Here is an 18967-nt window from a genome sequence, read left to right on the forward strand (position 1 = left end):
GAATTAGAAATTCTAGAAATTTAACTCGTCATTTTCAATTCATCTTACAGACGTGACCTCAAGCAAGCTCATCTATTCATCAGATACTAATGTATTGAACCAGGAAATTTGCTGGAGTCAGCATCAATTAGGGAGGAAATTCAGGGTCTGATGCTGGCTCAGGAGCACATAAAATGCTTTAATCCGTAAAAGAAAGAAAGAAAACCCCTCTCATGGCCTTGCCAATAGCTGGCAAGAACCTGGTGCTGGAGGGGTGAAATTATTGCAAACCATTTGTCAGTCAATAGCTGATGATCGAGTCTGTGCAAGTCGTAGAGCTAATGGTAAATTCTGTAAATGGATAAAAAAAATTCTGGTACAAGTTCTACATCCTAACCATCTGTGCCTCTGACTTTTGGTTGATGAGAGTTTTTCATTAATTTTTAAGCCTAAATTCATTACTAAGACACCTTGTTCAGGGAGAAAACGAAGAAGCAGTGAGAGACCCACTTACGAATATAAATATAAAAGTAAGGTATGCACTTATATATATTGGCTGTACAACTATAATGTAAATCTGCATACAAGAAATCTTGAGACCTTTTATGACGAAACATAAGGCAAAATGCAGACAGCAGAACTTTTTAGCTCATATGGCCTTGTAAACTTCAGAGCTAGGTTAAAAAATAAAGAAAGGATTAGGCAATTATGACATCATACTTGAGTAGTTCTGTGCTTCCATTGTTAGACAAAATACCAAAACCTTCATGTCATCACTTTTAGTGGAAGGGGGCTGCGAGCTCAATTCTCCTTCGACTTAACTTGTCTTGCCAGAAAGAAAAGTCCCACAGTGGTACAAGCAGACAGTAAGGTTGATGAGTAGCAAAGGGCAAGCAGAGTTCCTCTCAGAGACTGCATCCAGAAAATTTCAGGTTTTAGCACGCCTTAATTGTCAATAGGTTATAAGAGGAACAGAGGCAATAAGAATCTATTTTGCATTTTTCCAGAACCTTTGCCAGCAGTAAAGCATTGCCATTTGCGTACTCCAATGAATTTTCTGGACTGCTTTGAATGCGTTGAGCTAGTTCCCATGAAAGAATCCTGCATTTCAAAATTGGATGTTTTCTCCTCTTTGTTGTGAAATAAAACGTTAAAAAAGGTAACTGACAGTTTAAATGGAATATTTACCCAAACACAAAGCCAATGACAGCCCCAATATTAGCTTTCACGGGTGTTATTTCAATCTGTAGGTCTCCAAACTGCGGATGGGATTCACATTGTTTGTTATACATTTCATTTATAATGCGTCTCTTTGAGGAAATATCCCATTAAACAGGGAGTTATCAGCTACCTTCAGGACTCTTGTTTCTTTCTTCGGTTCTTCGTCAGTTGCTGTTGATGTTGAACTTGCAGAAAGCAGCTTTCCTGTTGTGATCATTGTTTTTGCAATCTATAATGGTTGAGTGGTGTTAAAAAATTGCGTTACTTCAGAAACACAATCTCTAGTGGGACTAAGATCCCGCGTAAAGGGAAATGACTGTTTTGATGAACTCGCTGAATATAAATTATGAATATGATATAAGGTAAGCTACAATTTGCATAAATTACATTCCTAGTTGTTTCAACAAAGCTTTCCAGCAGCAATTAAAACTGCTGCTATTTTACTTTTGTCAAGAGACTGCAAAGGGGTGAGAAATTGATCTCAGACGAGTAATTTCCAAAGCGAAAGTATGTCCTAAACAGACTAATTTGCATAACCTGGATACAATGATACCTGGAATCTTCAACTCAAAGCAGCACAAGAAGGGCAACCAAAAATGGAGTCTGTGAACCTTGGCAATTGTGCCAAGATACAGAAATCCTTTACACTTTTATTCAAATCAGAAAAAAGATGCATATAGCTTGAATGGACAAACTACAAGACATGTCCAAACAATCATAATGTGGCAAAGAAGCAACGAAATAACTGCTAGTGATTGTGTCAACAGGGTTTCAAGTAGACATCTTGGCATGCTCCTCTATTGAGGCAAAAGTGCTTTGATTTTAATGTTTGAACAAGAAATTCAGAAGAATAATTGACACCAATGTAAGTTAAAAAACTAAATACACATTTAGCACAACTATTATTGCAGTTGATTTTTATCCCACATGCTGTATTCTCCACAAAAAGGTTTTCAATGATACATTTTGAGTTAAATAACATAAATAACAATATTGAAAGCACAAGATTAGCTTTGAAGTTAGATGAAGTACCTTTTGCAGTTCACCCTGACCATACTGTCCCATGGACTGGAACCTCCTTCCGGCGGATACTAAACGTTTGCCAAATGCTAAACCAGTATAAAAAAGGAGCAAAAACTTCAGATTCAGAACAAACTCTTAAACCATTCATCCAATGCCAGTTATGAATGCTCCTACTCTTGCCTGATTTAGCATTGTTTGTTAAAGAGATCTCCAGCACAGGCAACTTGCTCGCTAAAGTTCGGGAAGTTGATGTGTCAGCCAGCTCCCATGCTCGAGAGAGATTTAACAAGATTTCTCCCAGCTCTTTACCGCACTAAAAAGTTACCACCAAAAGCACTCTCAGCAAAAAAATGCTTTTCATTGTAGTCAGCAACAGTACAGATATAGACAAACATAGAGGACCCCTAAAATGATAAATAGTTGAAAGCCAATGGTCACTTACAGCTGCAGTTCTTATTGCAACAACTTGGTACAGCTCAATTATGTACTCATAATGGGTTATATATATATATATATATTCTTTAAGCTCAAAGGCATAGTTGCCTGGAGTCCTGCCATTTGGTCTACTGTACTTCTCCTTTGTAATCAAAACAATAGAGCACGAAAACAGTCAATTAAGAATCTAGTTTTCATGTGAACTGCCGTTCTTGTATGAAGTGTCTTGTTCTTAACATTGTGGATGTTAGAAAATAATATAAATCATATCTTAGAACCTCACCTAATAGTTTAAGTTTTTGAGTTGAGATGGTTCTTTAACATGGTATCAGAGTCTTGATGACCAAGCAGTCACGAATTTGAATCTCACTATTTCTATTTATTTGATAAAAATTAAGTACAAGGTAATGTGGGTCTGTGCAAGTTTCAAGTCCAAAGAGCTTTCACTTGAGAGGGTATGTTAGAGAATAATATAAATCATATCTTGGAACCTCACCTAATAGCTTAAGCTTTTAGGTTGAGATGATTATTTAACAGTGGATACAAATATACAGAATAATACCATTGCTAGGTTAATGATGCTTAGAAAAAACAGCAATGTGCCAACATCAATGCTTCCCAGTGAAAAGTCAAGTTTAATAAACCATAACTTTCCAATTTCCCAGCGAACACAAATCATTAATTGCCAACACTTCATAGAATGAAAACGCAATAAAAACATCCCTTCGGCGGCATGCAATAAAATTGGAGCAATACAGAGAATCTTAGCAAGGATGACATGCACAAAAAGAGAATAAAAACAGAACCTTTCGTTGGATCATTTATTAGTATCAAGGCAACAACCAAGAACAACTAACCTCGTCAAGAACCGGTCCATTCGAAAGATCAAAAGCTGCATCATTTAACTACAAACACAAAAATAGCACAAACATAAATTCTCTCAATTGACATATGCGACAACCTCTAACAAGAACTACAACTAACTAAATACATCACAGAAGTAGCCTTGAAACGAAACCCAACAAGAAACAAAACACAAATTGAACTCACATCTAATCTAAGATCACTCGGTAATTGTTGGAAAAAATCTGGTGGAAGATCAAAGCAATCCTGCAACCCCATATGACAAAAACACAACAAAAATCACCATAACAAATTACAATTCCAGAAAATGTATAGCATGATGGTACATACGAATATATGTTTGTATGCGGGTGCTTACCGAGAGCTCTAGAAGGAGGGTTTGCGGAGAAGGGTCGAGAGATTCAGGAGAGCCTGAGGACTCTGTGAGAGCAAAAGATGGGATTTTGAGAGGTTTTGAAAGGAGAATTTTTTTGGGTCTTTTAAGAGAGGTTAGAGAAGAGCTATGGAGTTGATTTTGGAGAAAGAGAAGTGTAGAAGAGGAAGAAGTGAGAGTTGGCAGAGGTTGGAGGAGAAGAAGGAGAAGAGAAGACATTTGTGCTTCAGTTTCAGTTCCGTTAAATGTGTCAGCAACTGGAGTTCTGAATCCTGATACGTAGGAGTAGTTTAGTACTTTCGTGTGTTTTGAAAGAAAAGAAGAATATTTGGGGTATCAAATTCTTGATATTTTTGAGGTTTTCGGACTCTAAATGGGACCCAAGAACATGGTGGATAAGGTGGCTTTGCTTCTTGTTTTCTTGTTCTCTAACTCTCTAAGGATTGGATGTAATTTAAATATAAATATATTTTTTAGACTAAATAGATAATGAATAAAATATAGATATTATCACATTCCATTTAAAATCCTTTAAATTTAACCTGAAATATATATTTATATTATATAAATATATTTATAGAATATTTAGATTTTTTTAATACAATATAATATAAATAAAATCATTCACAGAATTTTATTATTTCATTTTCATTAAAATTTTCTCAGCAATACCCTCTAATCGGTATCCTGTGTAACTTTTTAAAATCAATTCAATACGTAAAAATTTACCTATTAAAATCAAAATTAAAAATAATTATTTTGGTTCGATTCAGTTTTGATAAAAAAAAACCAGACTAATTTAAAAAAAAAAGAAACTGAAACCAAATGATTTCAATTCGTTTTTTTTAAAACAAAAACCGGTTCAAATCGGTTTGGTTAAGTTTTTTTTTTGTTCGATTCAGTTTGGTTATTTTGATTTTAGACTTATAAAACCGAAACCAAACCGGTCGGTTTTTTTAAAATTTCTAATCAGTTTTTTTACGGTTTGGTTTTTTCGGTTATTTTTTTTCTATTTTTCTCAGTTTAATCGGTTTTTTTAGTTTTTTTGATAACCTCTTATTAAAATTATATATCCATGTTAATTGGGGAAAAATTTCTAATTTAATATGTATTTTTAGTATATAACATCATTTATGTTTTTATTTTTAAGTTATTATATATATATATTATAAATATATTTAGATCTGATAAATTAAGAAAATAATCTTAAAATGATATTAGAAAGAGATGCTTGAGCGCTATATAATTTTTGGAAAGGTGTTTAAGTTTAGTTAATGAGTCCATGAAATTGATTAAAGAAAATATTATTCTCTACTTGATAGTTTCATTTTTTTTATTTATCGTTGATGTAATTTTTAAACTAATTTTTTTTTTTTTTATTACCCTATGTAAGTAATTAATTTCACTTGTAATGTTCACGTGAACAATAATTTTTTTTTATTTTTTTTAATTAGTTTAAGGTGAATTAAAATTTACTCGTAATGTAATCTTAATTTTATTCTTGATAATATTTTACCTAATTTTGTAGTTCTTGTCGATGAATTTTGTACGTAATGAAATTGTAGATAGTTTTTTATTAAAATAATTTTTTTATATATAAGTGTCATTTATTTCATGATGTAATAGCAATAGTTAAATCCATAATATTTAAATTAAAAACCATTAATATTAATATATATTTTTTAAAATTATTTTATAACCTCAATTTCAAAAGCATTCTTAACCAAACACATTAAAACTACTTTTTTTTTAAATCTCAATTTCAACCACAGTTTTAACCAAACACCTATTTTTTCAAACCAACCTCAATTAAAAGTACTTTTTATAAAACAACTTTTTTTAAACCACAATCGCAACCACTACCGCAATACCAAACACACTCTTAATGTATATCAGTTCAGATCCAAAACACATGAATTTGATAATTAGCCAAGTTTAATGTAACAATCATCTTTTATTGGGTATGCCCAAAAGAATAATTATCATTCCTTGACACATCCAAAGAAATGACTAACCTTCTCCGGGTCTAACCTCAAGGAAGAACTCAGTCTCTATAGCTTAGCTATATTTATCATCTTAGATTATAATCTTTCTACACATTTTAGCTGTATAAAATCCTTTAAAGACCCATCATATTTCCATCAAACATTAATATAGATATAAATGATATTTATCTCTCATTAAATACTATCAGGGTAAAATCACATCTTTTTAAATGTAATAAAAGTCCTCAAATAACCCATCATATTTCCATCAAATATTAATACAGATGTAAGAGATAAAAATATAAGACATGTTTATAACAAACTTTCTTCGATATAAACATTGAAGTTCATGTTGAGTTTATATATATTATACGTATTCTAACACCATTAGTGAAACATTTTCACCTTGACATAATTAACTTAGCTAAACATAATGAAGAAGATAAACATAAATAAAAACACAAATATAGTAAAGGAAAAGAAAAGCATAAAGATAAAATAAAAATAAAGATTACAAAATACAAAGAAAGAGAGTGATCTTGATCTGAACAACCAAGATGCCTAAATCCATGGCAAATGCCTCCTTTTATAGGCCAAAATTTGAAACTATTAATTTGATGACTGATTGTTAAGTGGGTGACCACATCTTGACTTGGTGACAATTCTTATCTTATTGTCTAAACAAAACATCATTGATAACATCAGAATTGGAACAGACTTAACTCATGAAAGTTTTAGGAAATTGTCTCAGCTTTCGAGGAAAAAACATTGAGGTCATTTGAACTGCTAGAATTCAAGATATGGGCTGAACACTGAATAGTGTTTAGGCTGCAGGACAGATTCATACTTTTTTGTTGTTGTTACAATTTGGACTTGAGAATGACCTTTATAATTCTTGGACTTCTCGTAAAAGTTTTAGGCCTATATTTTAGCTTTCTATCCATATAAAGAAGACCTAAATCCAAGTTTTACAGCTCCAAATATGACCCAATGACCGAACAGTGTTCCAGTTTGGACTGAACCAACATCTCTTTTCTAAGTTTGGCCCTGTCTTTGTCTTTTAAATTTCAGTAGTTAAACTCATCAATTAATCCTTTGATTTATGTGATAGACCTGCATTTAAGATGAACATTTACCATAAATTAAAGGTATCTTATAGTATCAGACTTGTTATATAAAACATGCTTTCGTTAAGGAGTTATTGATACTTCAAGTGCCAAATGATGATATAAAACTTTGATAAAAATACACTTTTAAGTACTAATCAACCGGCATACAACATAATTAGTTTACACTACGTTGTGTGTCGGGTCAAATTTTTCTTGAACATTAAAAAAAATATTCAAATGGTGCTAATGTTTTTTTCCTAGTGGAAAAAAAACCATGTAGGGTTGACCTGATTTGACTTAGATGACTATGTAGGTCCAAAAAACTTGGACGACCTATAAAAACATTGCTTGACTAAAATCTTTTTTCAATATGACATCTTTTTTAATATTAAGATAACAACTTATTGGATTGACTTGTGTTAAATCAAGTTAACATGTCAAATTTGCGACCTAGGTTATGAAATTATGATAACCTTTTAAAAAATAAATCAAAATAAATTATGAAACCTAATTCTCAATTAACTCAATATTGAAGGATGAAATTGAAAAAAAAATCAATTAAAAATAGATCTAAAATAGCGACCCTAGTTAACCAGTCAAACTCGCGACCTATTATAAGACCGAGATAACCGCATAAAAAGTAAATCAAAACAAATTATAAAGTTATGGATGAAAACTTTTGGAAATACAAATACAAGACAAGGCTTGATCTCTATCTCTAACCCCTGGTTGTACCAAATACGGCCACTCCAGATGATAAGATTATAAAACATTAAAAAAAAATCTGAGGTAATCTGTCAAACTTATGATCTGGGTTATAAAACCAAAATAATCTCATAGAAAAAAAAACTCGATTTAATCTTAGTTAACCTGCCGAAATCACGACTCTAACCATGAGACTAAAATAACCTTATATAGAGCAAATCAAATAAATTATGAAGATTAATTCTCAATCGATCCTGTCGAACCCAATATTGAATGATGAAATTTGTAAAAAAATTTAATAAAAAACGACACAAAAAATGAGTCATGTCTGTCGGAATTGACCCATTAAACATAATAAAAACTAAATCGAAATAAATTATAAAGCTCAATTCCCAATGAAACACAATATTAAATGATGAATTTAGAAAAAAAAATGTCAATTAAAAAAATATAAGTCAATTAGGATATCCCGCTAAATCCTCGGTCCGGGTTATGAGACATTGATAACCCAATAAAAATAAAATCCAATGTTAAAGGAACCATGACCCGAGTAATGAGACACGGACAACCTTTTAGAAAGAAAATAAAAAAATTGACTTGGTTTAACCAAGGTTAAAATATCAAAACTTAGAACCTTAATCATGAAACCAAAATATCTCTATAGAAAACAAATCAAAATGATTATGAAACTCAATTTTCAATTGATATAATGTTAAATGATAAAATTTAAAAAAAATAACCCTGATCAACTTAGGTTAATTTATTAAGAATTATTCTCTAGTTATGAGATTAAAATAACTTAATAAAAAGTAAATAAAATAAATCATAAAATTTAAGTCTCAATTAATTTAATATTAAAAAATAAAACTAAAAAATAATAATTAAAAAAAAAAAAAAAGATTAATTCGTGAAACCTAAAATTTATGAATACAAATAAAATAATATAATAAAAATATAATATAATATACTATTAAAAGATAAATGTTTTTTTTGAAAAAAACTATTATAAAAAAATACTATTTCAATTCAATAGTAAAGAAGGTACAGACTTTTTTTTTTTTTTTTTAATAACGCCCGAAGCGGCGGCGTATATACGCCCCCGGAACCCCCGTATAAACCAACTCACAGGCAGCGAAGTTTCTACACTCTCCTTCCTCCCTGCAGCCCTCCAGCACCAAGCAGCAGCAGCACGTGATTATTTTTCCTCATTTCTAGTGCTAATGCCGGAGGATATTTCCACCGACCGCCCTCTCTTTGGCGGTGCTATTTCCAGCACCTTCCCTGTCAGATTCCAGGTCAGCTCATTACTATTGTTATTTTTTTTTTTTTGTTTATGCCATTGATTTACGAAAAAAACTGTTTTTATGTTGCAGGATGTTAGCAATATTCGACAAGTTCCAGACCATCAAGAAGTATTCGCGGACCCAAGTCGAGATGAAAGCTTGGTTTTCGAGCTACTAGATTTGAAGCCTGATATCAACGACAATGAAAGCGCCGTTTGGTTTCTTCAAGACCTCGCGAATGAGCAAGACGCTCAAGGGTTTACTCTGGTCGACCAGTCAGGGGTGGTTGAGGTTCCCATTGGGGATTCTTCAGCTCTTGTCACAACAGCGATTGGGCAGATGGGGATTTCCAAAGGACGACAAGGAAGGGAAGCTCAGAATGTTGTGCGGGTTTATTTGGCCAATCTTCGACTTAAGAATGCTGGGACTGATGTTCTCGTTGTGGCTCATGAGCCCATTTTGATTAGCCCTTTGAGTGAAAGTGCTTCCGCTGTTGGCCCCGGGTTACTTCCTGCTGCGCAGTCTGGGTTCTTGCCCATGTCTGAGGTTTTTAAGGTTGCTGTTTCTAGTTTCAAAGTCAATGACTGGTCCCTATTTGGTGGTTCTGGTAATTGAAGCACAGGGAAGATATAGTTTTGGTACATTTTTCAATATTTGGTTATTTGGACTAGTTTAGTAGCTTTCTAAGTAACTTCAATTTGATGGGATTAAATCAAATGCCAGTGTGTAGATTATTTTGTGCAAATTTTTCTGAAGTAACCCTAAAGTCATTGCGAATGATACCTAGATCTGTCTTGTATCACTACAGAGTCCAGTCAGGGGAAGGCCAAAGTCTATATGAAGGTATGAAACTGGCCTTTTCGATCGATGCGTTTTGAACACTAATTTGGGCCACTTGTTCTTTTGTCATTCCTTCATATCTCCTGCTCCAAAATGGGTTACAATTAGCAGTTTTGTTTAATGAACACAAGATAAAACAATGTTAGCTGCATAATGGCATAGAGACGGCAATGTTGATGTATGATTCAGTTTTCATGAATATGATGCGTGTGGTTTTGTTTTATTCCCTGCTCATCCAACATACCTTCAGCTTTGGAGGATTTCCTTTGTTGTATGTCCATTGTGTCTATGAAAAATGAACTGAATGATGCATAGAGCAGAAAACGAAAGAAGGCCACAGCTCATGAAAGCAGCCTGCCCTGTCACCAACACCCTTATCCCCAGTGCATAAAATGCTTTTGCATAGATTGTTTTAGAGTTTGCATATCTGAATTTAGGAATTGGTTTAAATGCTGCAGTTGTGTTTTTTCCTCTTTGATGAACTTGCTCCAGATAATATACTGTTTGATCCATGCAAGTTGTATGCCAGTGATATTGATTCCCGTTGTCCTCTCCGGCCAAGTTGTGTCGTATGATCTTACTTCCAAGACTTATGGAACGACCATGTATTGCAGTTTATGCGATAGATTTGCTGGAGATTCTGCTATAGCTGCAGTGACTTTTGAATATTGTACCTGCACCATTTCGAAACATCCTGTTAAAGTATCAAAGCATCAAACCAATCATGTATGAACTGATTATTTTGAAGTACAATGTTCCTGTTGCTCAACACAGGCGGATTATTCCCGATGGACCATAACATGCTCGATGGCATATATAGTTACGATTGTGCTGGTGGGGCTTTATCAAGTTTTTTCTTTTTGGATATTTACAAACAATTGGTTATTTTTCTTGGCCACCCACGGGTAGTTTCTTACTGTGTAGGACTATTTATACCAATAGCTACAAAAGTTAACAATCCAAGGACAAGACTTAAGATAGAACTTGAATTTTTTTGAAAAATGACACGGTTCGCATAAAATTTCAGGAGAATGATACTGTTTGAAAAGTATTGGGAGAATGAGATAGAATAACATACAGTTTTAAGTAAAATTCCCATTTTGAATCATGGTTTTAATCATCATGAATCTTCAAAGTGTAGATTTGATGAATGATTTGATGTATCATTGTTGTAGAAGATATAAATAAATTCAAATATATTATTATGTTGTGTTATTTTTTTAGTTATGAGTTTTTCTTATTATTATTATTTTAATTATGATTCTAAGTTATTAATTTACAAGTGAACAAATTGTTTAAAATTTTAAATAAATCATTTACATGTGAAAAAATATACATTGTTATGTTTCGTTATTTTTATTATTAATTATCTTTATAATTAACAAATAAAAATAATATTTAAAAATAACACTCATTAATTTAGAATTATAATTAAAAAAAATAATATTAAAATATCACTTTAAATTATAGGTTTAAGGTTTGGTGCTTTACTATTTAGTTTGGGGTCGGGGTTGTTTAGAGTTTGTTTTATGTTAAATTTGAGGTTGAGTTTAGGGTAAAATCATATTGTATGTATTATAACACAAAAGTTGCCCGCCTCTGTTTCAAAACTGAAGTTTCTACCTTTCTCCCCTCTCTGTTTTCCCATCACAAACAGAAGTTAGATTCCTGCTTTTTCATTGATGGAATCACAAGCAACGTCCTGACTGGAAAATCATCAATGAAACACGTGCGAGATGGGCTGCACACCTGGCAATTAACAAGACACTCTGCAGACCCTCCTCTTCAATCACTGTCCTCTTCCGTTCTACCTGGCACCTGGCTTGCTTGATTGTCTGTAAAAATCCTTTCATTGCAAGCTGCTCTCTATGCAAGTGAAACAGTTCCCTCTTTGGTTGTTTCTGTCTCTTTTTGGACAAGAACAGGTATCCAAAACCTTGTGGCAGTGACAGAGGATGGCAACCAAGAAGGAAAAGCATCAGGTTCCACCACAGGCTCAACCACAACAGCCAGGCAAAGAATATCCCATGCACCCTCTAACAAGCTTCATGTTCACCATTGTTCTGCACTTCAGTTTTTCTGTTTACATATCCTTTTCCAATTGGAACAGCAGGTGAAAGACCTACTATATATTCAATTTCGTGGCAGGGAAAGGCTGCTCTGTTTGCTATCATTTTGCACTGGAGGGGCCTTTACATATGTAGAAGGCAAAGAGGATAGAGACATGGTTGACGCCCTGAAGCTGATACTTGGGGCATTGCCTACAGACGTTAGCATCGAAGATAATTGCAAGAGTGCTGTTGATCATGTAGTGCGCGAATATGGGCGGATAGATATTCTGGTGAACAATGCAGCTGCACAACATTACAGTACAACACTGGAAGCGGTCGCCGAGGCTTGGCTTGAGAGGCTGTTTAGAACCAACATCTTTGGTTACTTCTTCCTGACCAAGTAAGAGAGAGAAACTGCTGAAATGCACTCCTTTAAAAAATGAGGAGAGCTTAATAACAATGATGACATATTAATCCTAATTATAGATACAATCAAATCTTTAATGACACATTATAGGGTAAACAAAATCAATATTGATTGATTAACCTCTAGGCTCAGCTATGTGCTGAGTCTAAACACCTATGGGTTTGGCAAAATTTCAAACGTAGCTTTATTGGGCTTGGCTATGTATTTAGCCTAAACTCTTGTGAGTCAAGGGAGATACTAAACTCAACTCTATTAAGCTCAATTACGTATTTATGGGTCTGACAAGATGTCAATCCTAACTTTATAAGGCTTAGCTCCACATCGAGCCTGAGCGTTTGTGGGTTTAGCAAAATATTAAACCAAACTCCATTGGGCTTGGCTATACGTTGAGTCCAAGTGCCTATAAGTTTAGTGAGATGCCAGACCTAACTTTATTTGGTTCGACTATATGTTGAGCTCCAACGCTTGTAGGACATATAAGATGTTAAACTCAACACTATTGGATTCAACTACATGCTTAGCCTAAATGCTCGTTAGTCTAGTAAGATGTCATACCCAACTCTTTTAGGCTCAACTACGTGCTTAGCCTAAATGCCTAAGGGTCTGGTAAGATGTCATGCCCAACTCTTTTAAGCTCAATTATGTGCTGAGCCTAAATATATCCTGACCTGAAAGGTGTCAAGACTGAACATCCTTGAGTTTAGAATCATTCCAGATCTAAACATACAATCGATGATCTTTATTGATCTCATGTGAGGGTTGTAAGGCTATCCCTAAAACCCTTAACCCGAGATGTTGAAAGCTTAAGGTAATCATTTCCTTACACCCCTGGATATATAAAAGTTCTTTAAGAGTTGAATATATTTAAATCAACATAAATGTTACAAAACAGTTATTTCAATCAACATTAATGTTGTATAAGAAATATGGTCTAAAAGTATTATGTAGCTCTATTATTTGTCTATCAGCAGCACTAATGATGTGAACATGTAATTCCCATCAATATTAATGCAGTGCAAGAGATATTTCCATCAGCATTAATGTTGATTTAAAGGATTTCTTTCTAACTCAGATATTCAAGAGGAAAAGACTATTAACCTTTTGAAAAAAAGAACATGGTTCATAATACAAGAGTTATAAATACCCTTCAAACCACCTATGTAAATTATTCATAATTTTTAGTCTTTAAACATTTATCACAAAAAACCAAGAACAAACATTCTAGCTTTTATAGTTAAATGCTTATTTATTTCATTTATTATAATCACTTGTAATAAAGTCATTGACTTATTATAAGAGGGTTCCAAAACTTCACAGAGAGATTGTTTTGCAGTAGTTGAGACCTTAACCATCAAGCCTCTGATGTTCCATTTTCTAGGATTGAAATATTGATATGAATGTATAATCATCATCTACTATCTAAACACTATAACCCTATTCCTTAGCATATTGGATTTTCAAATATCATTAAATATTTATGATAAAAAAAAAGATCTAAAGTATAGAAATACAAGAAGATACTACATTGTCATAACTCTATCTTATATAAGGCCAGTTGATTGGCTCACACTCTCTTATGGGTCAAATGAATTTTTTTTTTAAATACAAAAAAAATATTAACTTGGAAACTTTTTGGTAAAGTTATTAAACTTAAACAAGCAGATAAATTTTAAAATCTCTCAACCCAACTCCTTGTTCAGCACAAGTTTCTAATTAAACCGTATATGAGTTGAAATGATATGAATTGGTTAATTTTATGGATTTAAAGGCAACTCAAATGACTAGTAAAAGCATAACATAGTTTATAAAAAAGCATCAAGATGAAAACCTTTTCTTTTAAGTATTGAGATGAAAATATACTAGATGACCCTAGTCACCCCACGACTCTATTCATAGACTCAACTGGTTTCAATACGTTTGTATTTTTAAAACAAATTTAACTTAATTATATTATAAAAAAAAATGCTTGTAATTTTAAGCATTAACCCTATACAAAGCAAAAAAAAAAAAAATCACTTATGAAGTCTATTTCCCAACCAATCCAACATTAAAGGATAAAATAAAAAAAATAGTTTTTTTTAATTGTTATTAATATTAATTAAAATATCAAATTGCCCTTAAGATTAAGATTAAGCTCCTGAATTTAAAAAAGAACCCCACACAAGTTAAGTGTTGTTTTCATTTTAAGGGTATTTTAGTAATTTAACTTTTGTAAAAAAAAGATGTACAAAGACAAAAGTAACCTCAATCAATTAAAAAATAACTAATCCACAATAATTGAAGGAGGGTGAGTGTTAAAGACTTTGTAGGACAAAACGATAAATTTACTATTTCAATCCATAACAAATGAGTGAATCTTCTAACTTGTGATGATATTCTAAATTTCAACCCTTAAAATTGTAGACTTGGATTTAATTAAGATGTTCAATTCTCGATCAATTTAATATTAAAGAATTAAATTAGAAAAAAAAATCTTAGATAAAAAAACTTACAAAAAAAAAAGCATTGAATATGAAAAATAAAAACAAAAAAAAATGAGATCAAAAGAAAAATAACTTAAATGGTTGATCTGCAAATTTAAAGAGTTATGCACATATTTCTAAAAGGAAAGAGAAAAGAAAGGGAAAAAAAAAAGTTATTGACATTGCATCAAAACTCTGTAGAACACACGCACCACATATAAAGGAAAAAGAGGATGGGATGAATCAAATGGCATAAAGAAGATTTTTTTTACCACTAGAGCTAGCCACCCTTAAGCAATTATTTATGAAAAGATCACATTGTCCCTAAGACCAAAACCATATTACAAAAAAATAGTGTGAAATGTATACTAAATCCCTGTAGTTAAGCTTTTGAAATTTTGATTACAATGGCAAAAGGAGTCATTATATTATAGCAAAAAATCAAAATATTAAAAAGGCTTATTGACTATAGTTAAATGTTTTTTTTTAAGAATAATAAAATGTTTTTACAATACAAAAAATTCATGAAAAGACCAAGATGTCTCTAAACAATTCTAAAATGTCAATTAAACCATGTGAAAAGTTCATTGTAGGCCTTTGAAGACAGTTCTTTGTGTTTTTTTTTTTCCAGTACAAAACTATACAATATATAGTAAATCAAGGCATGTATACAATATTTTTTCCTCATGTTTTAGCTTCTGTTTTTTTTAATTAGTTTGTTAAAAAAAAAAACTAGGATATCTATAAAATTTACAATACCCAACCAACTCAACTCGTTAAAATTGATTAATATGTATATTATAAATAATAATGAGTAAAAAACACTTAATAAATGAATATCATAAATTGAGATGTTTAAAATTTACTTAACACGATCCAGTTCGAATAGCTCATTAAACATAAGTAACGTTAGAAAGTCTCTAGTATAAATAACATTTTTTTCAGTGGCTAGCTAAAACTACTAATAAGAAAGTAAAGGAGTCTGTTGTGTCTTATGGACATGGGACTGGAGGTATTAATTTCATATTTTCTTTTACATAGTTTTTTTTTTTCCTGCCACTTGATTGATTTTGCTTTTTTATTATGCAAATTGCATACAAAAATTTTGTGATAAGTATTTCAAATGTACTAGATTAAGTAATTTATCCAATTATTTACTTTTATAAAATATATATTTTTAAATAAAAGATTTCACATGCTCACAAATCCATGGATATTATAAATATAAAAATATTATTCCAACTTGTTTGAATTTAAAAATATTAAATGTATTGAATTAATAATTTATAAAATATCAAAAGTTGATTTGATTAGAGTTATAAAGCGTGTTTAAGAATATGATCGTAGTTATTTTTCAATGTGTTTTTTTATTTAGAAATATATTAAAATAATATATATTTTTATTTTTAAAAAATTATTTTTGATATCAATGTATCAAAATAATTTAAAAATACTAAAATAATATTAATTTTAAATATAAAAAATAAAAATAATTAAATATTTTTAAAAACACTTTTAAAATAAAGATTAGATTAAAGAATCAAACTTGACCCGCCTATATGAATGAACACTCGGACTTTTAATAGTGAATGACAGTCTAATGTCATTGAAACGACAAGCCAAACGTTCCTATGTGAATGTCGTTCACTACTTTCATTTTGATAGACCCTCCTCCAACAGCCAAGAAACCTTAAACTTGCATAAACAACAGCAAACAAACAAGAGTGAAACACAATCGAGTAAAGCGTAGTAAAGCCATGGCATCTGCAATCCTCAAGCGAACAAGCCCTTCTTGCCTCCTCAAGTCAATGGCTGATAGTCTCGGAATCATCGGAGGATCGTGGAGATCCTACGCTAAGGTTGCAGTCGGGACTGACATAGTCTCCGCTGCACCCGGCGTTTCCCTCCAAAAATCCCGGACCTGGGACGAAGGTGTTTCTTCAAAATTCTCAACAACTCCATTAAAAGACATTTTCAAGGTTAGCTAATTAATTGAGATATTAAATACGTAAAATACCAATTTTTTAATGTTTTAATTAATTGTGATTTGTTTTCTTTAATTTCATAATTTCAGGGCAAAAAAGTTGTCATCTTCGGCCTCCCTGTAAGTATCTTCTGCATTTTAATTCATATTTTCCTGCTTCTTTTATTACATATTTGGTGGAATTGATTTTTTTTTTGGGTATAATTTTAATTGATTGTTGGCAATTAGGTCTTTTTTTTTTTTTTTTTTGGCTATTGATAGGACCCTACAGCACACAATCAGTGGTTAAGCAATCTAGGGATAAAAGATGAAGGTTTAATCTGGCATTCTCTTGTAATGGGGCATATTTTAAGCTCAAATACTCTAGACAGGATTCGAATCTGTGACCTCCTTGCAAGTACAAGGAGCTCACTACCATTAGGCCAGACGCCTACTGGTGTTGTGATTAAATATTTAAAATTGAGGTTTTAAAATTTCTTGAACTTTGCAAGTGACTGGCATAAAAAAAAGGAGACAATTATTGCTCGGTTGCAGTTAGTGATTCAAGGTTAGTATAATGTTTAGTGGCTGCATTTGTGCTATCCATTATGTTAAATTCACAAGGTTATTGCACTTTTCCTTTTGGTATGATAGACATGAAGTTGGAAGCCAAAATGATTGTTGTCTCAACGCCAACACTGGTGTGGATGACAATGGGGAAGAGGAGAAGAGGGCGGTTTTTATTCAAGAAAGTGTGAAAACGATTTAATTTGTTTTGGGAATAAGATTGTCAAGTCAAAGATTTGATAAAGAATGACCTAAATAGCTAAAACATGATTCCTTTTATTTTGTGAATTAATTTTGTTGATAGAAAACTATTTTTATGTGTTGCGTTTACCATGTCCAGGGAGCATACACAGGGGTTTGTTCACAGCAGCATGTGCCTAGTTACAAAAATATAATTGATAAGTTCAAGGCTAAAGGGATTGACTCTGTCATTTGTGTGGCTGTTAACGATCCATATACTATGAATGCTTGGGCAGAGAAACTTCAAGCTAAAGATGCTGTAAGTGATTATTGTGAATCATATACATTTGTTTCTCTTTTCTTACATGTGATCTGAAAACCTTTCTATTTGTTTTGATTTTGCTTGTCATCTTTTTTGTAATGTCTCAATTTCCAGTTAAAATTTATGGTTGAATCTTTACTGTTTTCTATATTCTAGGAAATTTCCTAGAAAACTAGATAATTCTTCAAAGTAGACATGACCTTAATGGCTTTATTCCCTAATTGTGCAATTATGTGACATCACTAAACCATATACTGTTTGCTGCTTCATAAGATGTCTGCAAGTGGAGTTAATTTTCCGGCCACTTAATCCCATGAAGCATCGGTGCTGTTATTATTTCCATACTGTAGAAGTTTTATCCTCTTTGCTGGAACAATGTCATCTTGTTAGGGTAGTGAACTGTTCCAATATGCAGTATCTTCTTCACTTTATTTCCCTTTTAACTAGCCTTTTTCTATTTTAGATTGAATTTTATGGAGACTTTGATGGGAGCCTTCACAAGAGCTTGGAATTAGATAAAGATCTCTCTGTTGCTTTGCTAGGGCATCGCTCTGAAAGGTATGATGCCATCATGTCTGTTCTTGGTGTTCTAACATGCGTTTCTCAGCATTCTGAATTATCTGATCTAGGGATCTCATTTGATTTCCCTGTTTGTCTCTTTGAGCCAATTAACCCTAAGATGCAATTCGTAGTTTATATTGGTTATTTACTTTTACTCACCCAAGACTCTACTGATCTGTGTGTTGATCATGGATATATTTTCCTTAGACATTTGACTCTTGCGTACTTTGTGTAGATGGTCTGCTTATGTGGAAGATGGAAGAGTAAAGGTTCTAAATGTAGAGGAAGCTCCATCTGAGTTCAAGGTTTCCGGCGGAGAAGTCATACTGGGACAAATCTAATTTTTCTTTGGCTATGTTTATAATCCACCGGAGCTTTTATGCCAAGCATGCCAATCTATGATTTTTGGGTTACCTTAAAATAATTCAGGTTGTTGCTATGTATCATATGTTTGATTCCAGAGTACTCTTGGCTGTTTTGTCTGTGGTGTTGTACTAGTATCTTTCGTTGGAGGGAATACGTTGCATTTACCCACTTCTAGTCTCACCTCTCTCATAAATTCTAATGAAATCTAAAATTTTCTCTCCGGTGACTAGAAATTCTAAACATGGAGACTG

The 18967-nt window shown here is 32.3% G+C and overlaps 3 protein-coding genes across 3 annotated transcripts; 2 read left to right on the forward strand and 1 right to left on the reverse strand.

Annotated features, from left to right (window-relative positions):
* Positions 1-498: 498 nt before the first annotated feature.
* Positions 499-4216, reverse strand: LOC118056961 (uncharacterized). The gene is made up of 9 exons (XM_035069409.2): positions 3881-4216; positions 3709-3768; positions 3516-3563; positions 2404-2536; positions 2233-2309; positions 1331-1429; positions 1168-1238; positions 990-1080; positions 499-891 (listed from the first exon to the last, which is right to left on the reverse strand). The coding sequence occupies exons 1-9, from the start codon at positions 4112-4114 to the stop codon at positions 781-783; spliced, it is 924 nt and encodes a 307-aa protein (XP_034925300.1). The 5' UTR covers positions 4115-4216; the 3' UTR covers positions 499-780.
* A 4550-nt stretch (positions 4217-8766) lies between these two features.
* On the forward strand, positions 8767-10040 carry LOC118056962 (uncharacterized). Its single transcript, XM_035069410.2, has 2 exons — positions 8767-8989; positions 9068-10040. The coding sequence occupies exons 1-2, from the start codon at positions 8915-8917 to the stop codon at positions 9590-9592; spliced, it is 600 nt and encodes a 199-aa protein (XP_034925301.1). The 5' UTR covers positions 8767-8914; the 3' UTR covers positions 9593-10040.
* A 6395-nt stretch (positions 10041-16435) lies between these two features.
* On the forward strand, positions 16436-18937 carry LOC118056963 (peroxiredoxin-2F, mitochondrial). Its single transcript, XM_035069411.2, has 5 exons — positions 16436-16736; positions 16832-16861; positions 17628-17786; positions 18253-18347; positions 18586-18937. Exons 1-5 carry the CDS (start codon positions 16515-16517, stop codon positions 18689-18691), a joined length of 612 nt encoding a protein of 203 aa, XP_034925302.1. The 5' UTR covers positions 16436-16514; the 3' UTR covers positions 18692-18937.
* The last annotated feature ends 30 nt before the right edge of the window (positions 18938-18967 follow it).

Source organism: Populus alba, chromosome 19 (genome assembly GCF_005239225.2).
Source record: "Populus alba chromosome 19, ASM523922v2, whole genome shotgun sequence".
Taxonomy (NCBI): Eukaryota; Viridiplantae; Streptophyta; class Magnoliopsida; order Malpighiales; family Salicaceae; genus Populus; species Populus alba.

Coding starts and splice junctions, on each gene's coding strand:
- LOC118056961 (XM_035069409.2), bottom strand. CDS start 4,114: ATGTCTTCTCTTCTCCTTCTTCTCCTCCAACCTCTGCCAACTCTCACT. Junction 3,564..3,708: donor CGAGTGATCTTAGATTAGAT/GTGAGTTCAATT, acceptor TTGTGTTTGTAG/TTAAATGATGCAGCTTTTGA. Junction 1,081..1,167: donor GTCATTGGCTTTGTGTTTGG/GTAAATATTCCA, acceptor TTTGAAATGCAG/GATTCTTTCATGGGAACTAG.
- LOC118056962 (XM_035069410.2), top strand. CDS start 8,915: ATGCCGGAGGATATTTCCACCGACCGCCCTCTCTTTGGCGGTGCTATT. Junction 8,990..9,067: donor CCTTCCCTGTCAGATTCCAG/GTCAGCTCATTA, acceptor TTTATGTTGCAG/GATGTTAGCAATATTCGACA.
- LOC118056963 (XM_035069411.2), top strand. CDS start 16,515: ATGGCATCTGCAATCCTCAAGCGAACAAGCCCTTCTTGCCTCCTCAAG. Junction 17,787..18,252: donor AACTTCAAGCTAAAGATGCT/GTAAGTGATTAT, acceptor TTTCTATTTTAG/ATTGAATTTTATGGAGACTT. Junction 18,348..18,585: donor CTAGGGCATCGCTCTGAAAG/GTATGATGCCAT, acceptor TACTTTGTGTAG/ATGGTCTGCTTATGTGGAAG.